Genomic DNA, 5892 nt, shown 5'->3' on the forward strand with positions numbered 1-5892 from the left:
GATTTTTTCCTTGATGTATACAAAAAAAATGTACATGGTGTATGGGAAAATGTAGACATAAGAAAATAATTAAAAAATGTTAATTATGTATAAAAAATGTTGAACGTGTATAAAAATATATTTCCGTCTATGTAAAATATTTGACATCAAAACATATGTAAATTTGTTCATCATGTAGTTAAAAAATCTTAAACATATATAAATTATATGTTAATTATGTATACAAAATATGTACAATCTATATAGAAAAAGCAGACGTCAAACATATATTTGCAAAATGTAAATCACGTGTTTTAAGAAAAGTGAAACATATAAAAAAATAGTGTTTCAGATGTATATGAAAAATGTACGTGTATGAGAAAACAGTAGACATAGAAACATATGTTTTAAATATAGTTAATCATGCATTTTAAAAATGTTAAACATTTATGAAAAAGGTCTCGAGTGTGTATACAAAAATATACATTGTGTTTGAAAAAAGTAAACATTTGCTGAAAGAACCCCAATGAAAACTGAAAATGAAACAAGGAAAATAAAAGAAAAAAGGGAAAAAAAGAGAAACCCTAAGCAATGAAGAGAACGGAAGAAACTGATGCAAAATATTAGAACCAGGTGAAAATTGAAAAAGTCTAATGAGAACAAAAAAAGCAAATAAAAACAAAAAAGTCAAGGGAAAAATCATAGAAAAACAAAAAATTAAAAGACAAAAAACCAAGAAAGAAAGAAAAGGAAGAAACCAGGGAAAAATGAAAAACGAAAAAGAACTGGTATAAACAGAAAGCTAAAGCAAAACACTGCAACGCAGTGAAAAAAGGAGCTACAATAACGGGGTAGCGAGACGGCGATTACAGGCTGCATCTCGCTGTAGGCGAGATATATGCGTGGCAAAATAAGAGATTGGGAGGCAGTAGCTTTCCTCGCCTGAAGGCCTCCGATTCGTGGCCTGCCCCAGTAGCGCTGACATCACACCTTTTTTTTAATTTCTTATTTTCCTTTTAGTTTTGAAATTGTTCGACGCACATTTAAAAAATGTCAACCATGTATAAATTGTGAATGGTGTAAATAAAATTGTTGCTGATGTAGACGATTTTTTTTAAAAATGTATATAAAAAAACTAGTAATCATAACATGTATTTGAAGAAAAATGTTAACCTAGTATAAATTATTTTTTTATTAAAATTTTAGGAAAAAATTTATAACTTTCAACAAAATGTTGATTCAAATATAAAAAATATTCTTGTGTTTCAAAAAATGCATACAAACTTTAGTAAAATGTTTGTACAATGTAAAAACTTGTTTGCATAATGTAAACAATGTTCATTACCATTAAAACATGTCTGTAAAATTTTGGAAAATATTTATACAATGCAAAAAAGTGTTTACGTAGTTAAAAATAGTTTATTTCCATCAAAAGAAGTAAAACATGTATTTGGAATTTTTTGCATGTATTCAAAACATGTATTTTGAAAAATATACATCAGGTATTTGAAAAATGACCAACATGTTATGCTTCACGTGTGCTCTAGATATTTACATTGTTACTGGTAAAAAAGTAGACATGCGTTTGAAAACTAAAACTGGTGAAAACCCACAAAGAAATAGAAACGCGAAAAAATAGAAAAAAAATCAAAAAATAAATAAAATAAAAGCAAATTATAACAAAGAAATAATTAAAAAGCAAAAAAACCCAATGGGAAAGCAGATAAAACCAAAGGAAAGGGAAACAAAATAAAAACCACAGAAAACTGGTGAAAAACCAAAGAAAAACACAACAAAAGAAAAAAAAACCATAGAAAACAGGACCTGAACGAATCTACATCTCGCAACAAATCCGCGCGACTGGCCGACCCGCTAGTCATCGTTCTTAGGCTATTCATATTTGGAATGGGTACGGGTGACATATAGGCCTTGCAGGCCCGGACGAGCTGCCCGCGGCGGAGAGTCCTTTTTTTTTTGAAACAAAGGCAAAAGCTTTGCCTCATCTCATTAATAAAGAAGAGGGGTAACAAGGTCTCAAGAGGGTCATTACTCCTCGACAAATGAAAACAAAAGCCTACTCTCGCGGCATCAAGTATCCCACGTGTTTTGCCCCGGCCAGAACCCAATTTCTAGACTCCGCCTTGATATGATTGACCACAACGGTCGACATCGTGGCTTTCTTTTGGAACACCCTCACATTCCTCTCGTTCCACAGGTCCCATGATACAAGCATTAGAAGCGAGGACACGACCTTCCTCCTGTGACCTCATCCAAGGACGGCCTTCTCCCACCATTGCTTGACCATGGGGATCCCAGCCCAGGCGGCAACATCCAACTCCGGAATGTCGAGCCAACACTTAACCGCATTCCAAATGCGTGTGGAGAACCTGCAATGCAAGAGGAAGTGTGCCGCTGTGTCAGGCTCCCTCTTACAGAGTTGACATAAGTTATAATTTGGCCATCCTCTCCTCTGAAGCCGATCCGTCGTCCAAACCCGATTCATGATGACAAGGCACGCAAAGAATTTGCACTTGGGAGGCCCCCAATTGCCCCAGACGACCCGTGTCATGTTGGAGGCCATAGTCCCCTCGAATTGGACCTTGTAGGCCGATGACGAAGTGTAAACTCCATTGGTCGTGAGGTTCCAAACTATGTCATCAGCCATGTCATCATGCCGCTGTATGTGCCGAATCATCTCCCAAAGTGCGCAAAATTGCTCAATATGCCGCACCTCCAGTCCGTCAGACATATTGATCCATTGGATCCAATTACGGCCCTGAAGGACATCCCTAACCGACTTGTTCTTGTTTGCAGAGATCGCAAAAAATGGATGGAGCTATATCTTTGGGCTTCTTCCTTCCCTCCAGCCAAGGGGAGTGCCAAAACTTCGCCTTCCGGCCATCCCCCATAGTGATAGTTGAGGCAGCATAAAAAAGCTCTCTGTCCGTCGAGTCGCATGGGTTTCCCATGCCCACCCAGGCCCTATCTGGCTCTTTCCACTCGTACCAGAGCCACCTCAATCGGAGAGCACGAGCAAACATATTCAGGTCAAGGACACCCAGGCCACCAAGCCCCTTTGGTCTGCATACCAGCCTCCAACTGACCTTGCATTGCCCACCGAAGACTTTATCAAATCTCGCCCATAGAAAAGCCCTCTGAATCTTCTTGAGGGCGCCGATTGTGCTCTCCGATAGCTTAATTACAGTAGCATGAAAGGTTGCCTGGGACACGAGGACAGATTTAACCAGCTCCGTGCGCCCAATAGCCGTAATAAATCGGCCTTGCCAAGGCACAAGCTTTCCTGCGGCCTTGTCCATTAGGTGTTGTAGGTCAATCTTCCTGAGTCGGTAAACCGACAGCAGAAGGCCAAGGTAGCGCATGGGGAAGGCCGAGCTCTTGGCCGGGAAGCTCTCAAGCACGCCGTCGAGGTTGATACCATCACACCGAATAGGCGCGACGATGCTCTTCTCCAAGTTTGTCACCAGGCCAGTGACCTCCCCTAAATTAGTGCTTGTCGAAATTGGGATTCTACAACTAGTTTGACTACCCTAAAAAACTACTTTGACTTCAAACTGAATTGCATTTTCGACAAATATACTTCCTTGTGTAACCTTGTACTCATCTTTTTTGTGTGTTTGAAATAGTCCCTGCAATATATTGCTTCGAAGATGGTACAGAATACGCCTGGCCTGAACAAGGACACGACATCGAGAGATGTCGATGTACACGGCTAGATTATTACAAAAGGAAAGAACGAAAAATAGAAATCAACAGTACAAACATGCACAAACAACAATCTTCGGTACACAACTGAAATCAGAAGAACTAAACATGCAAGCAAAATAGACGCATACATTTGCAACCTTGTCTTCGTTCGTGGCTCTTTGGCCCGGCATGAATTTCACATAGCCTCTCATAGGCAATGGAGAGCTTGCGGCTATATCTTGAGGCTATCGACAATGTTTGCCCTTTCAGTCAGTGCCTGAAACTGGCGATGCACGTAGTCGTGTTTCTCAATAGAAATGTACCGTGCCACCTCCGCAAGCTCGGGGAGCGGTTTCACCATCCCGGCGACGCATGCATCTTGGAATGTGGCGATGGTGGTTCGGTCTCTCTCGGCATCGACGAGCACCCTGTGTTCGACACTCTTGTACCTGCCGTTGGTGAGGACCTCGAGGATGTCACCGACGAAGACGGTTAGGGACCCCGGCAATGGCCGCACAGGGAACCACCTGCCGCCATTGCTAACCTGTAAGCCAGGCGTGGCGTCCACCTCCAGGACTATCGTCAAAAAGAGGCCGTCCGTGTGCGGTGGGATGCCGATCACCTTATCGGCGTTGTGCCGGCACGGAGGGTAGTGGTGGAACACGATGTTCTGGATCTTACCCTGGACCGTGTCGAGGAGCGTCTCTGGTTTGATCCCAAGGTCAATGGCCATGGACGCCATGAGAAGGCTTTTCAACTTGGTCATCTCTAGGGAGTACTTCTCAACTCCATCCCTGTTACAGCAAATCATTTTTTTAGGAACAACTAGAGCATCTTATATTTTGATACGGAGAGATATGACATAGACGGACACACAAAAACGTATGCATTCTTATGTTTATATATGTACTCACCTAAATGTTGGCAGCTCAGTAGGCCACAGGTCCATGTTTCTGTGTCCCATTGGCTGCGTTCCGAGGAGCAGACTCTCTGCCCAGTCCAGTTTACCCGTGGACGTGTTGAAGTGGTGACCAAACCCTTGGAAGCCATCTTCCGCCTTGACGATCCCCACTGCTTTCTTCTTCTCTAGAGGCAACCTGAAGAACTCTCGGGTGCTATCCTTCACACGCTCCACAACCGTCTCGTCGACGCCATGGTTTCTTAGCTGCATAATTATCAGGATTAACTATTTGTCGATGAACGGTTAAAAGAAAAACAATTTGTCGATGAACTAAACAATTGCAACTAAGACATTTTGACGATGTAATGGTTAGTGCCGATCTTGGACGTTGTACTCTTTTTTCCTTAATGATGATTTACATGAAGCTCTCCAACATGGTTTGGGAAAAAATGCACAAGAAATTGATGGATTAATTAGCTACTGACCTGGAAGAAACCCCAGTCCCGGCATGCAGCGCCAAGCTTGGCGATCTCCTCTGGTGACCCATCCAGCAGGCTGGCCATGTCTAGGACGGGGATAAGCTTGAGGCTCTCTTCGTCTCCGACGACAGTGCTGCCCCGCCCGGCGGTCTCGTCGGGCCAAACGTACCTGTCGGGGATGACGGTGGAGCCGGCGAATGCGGCCGCGGTGGCATCCGTGATCTCGTCCCTCAGCATGACCTTCTTGGCGCTAGCCTGAGTTAATTGCACAGAAGTACCACAATTCAGGCATCACATGCAGATTGGTACCACGATTGCTAATTTTTGCGTGTCAGTACCAACATTGGTCCAAATTTTTGCAAATTGGACTAAAACGCGTATTTATACGTATTGACGCCCGATCCGACAGGTCGGGCCCACCCGTCAGGTGCCACGCTGGCCAATCGGCGCGTGCCCGCGTGCTGACTAGGACGAGCCGGTGCGCTGCTGTCCTAACCGGTCCGGTCGCACCAGATCCAGCCCGGCCGCACCATTCCCCTCCCCCTCCTCCTCCTCGCTCGAACCCTAGTCCATGGCGTCGGCGATTCCGCCAGTCGGCGGCGAGGGCGTCCACGGCGGCGGCGAGGGCGTCCACGGCGTCGGAGAGATGCCGTTCTGGCCTCCTAGCGGAACGGTTGGCGTCGACGGGGATGGCGGCGACGAGTCCAGCTCCGCGTACTCGACCGACGACGAGGAGTCGATGTTACTCACCATGGAGCAGCGGTTGCGGTTGGCGCATCAGTGGGTGGCGAACCCTAGCAGCAGCCATGAGTTGACGCATGGACTTGG

General features: G+C 44.4%; 1 protein-coding gene across 1 annotated transcript; it reads right to left on the minus strand.

Annotated features, from left to right (window-relative positions):
* Positions 1-3916: 3916 nt before the first annotated feature.
* LOC123101684 (protein SRG1-like) lies at positions 3917-5408 on the minus strand. The gene is made up of 4 exons (XM_044523027.1): positions 5403-5408; positions 5071-5319; positions 4599-4849; positions 3917-4478 (listed from the first exon to the last, which is right to left on the minus strand). The coding sequence occupies exons 1-4, from the start codon at positions 5406-5408 to the stop codon at positions 3917-3919; spliced, it is 1068 nt and encodes a 355-aa protein (XP_044378962.1).
* Between the last annotated feature and the right edge of the window lie 484 nt (positions 5409-5892).

The sequence above is a fragment of the Triticum aestivum genome, chromosome 5A (assembly GCF_018294505.1).
Source record: "Triticum aestivum cultivar Chinese Spring chromosome 5A, IWGSC CS RefSeq v2.1, whole genome shotgun sequence".
Lineage (NCBI taxonomy): Eukaryota > Viridiplantae > Streptophyta > Magnoliopsida > Poales > Poaceae > Triticum > Triticum aestivum.

Excerpts from the sequence above, each read along its gene's own strand:
- LOC123101684 (XM_044523027.1), bottom strand. Across the intron at positions 4,850-5,070 it reads GGGACTGGGGTTTCTTCCAG|CTAAGAAACCATGGCGTCGA; the intron begins GTCAGTAGCTAA and ends ATAATTATGCAG. Across the intron at positions 4,479-4,598 it reads ACTGAGCTGCCAACATTTAG|GGATGGAGTTGAGAAGTACT; the intron begins GTGAGTACATAT and ends TTGCTGTAACAG.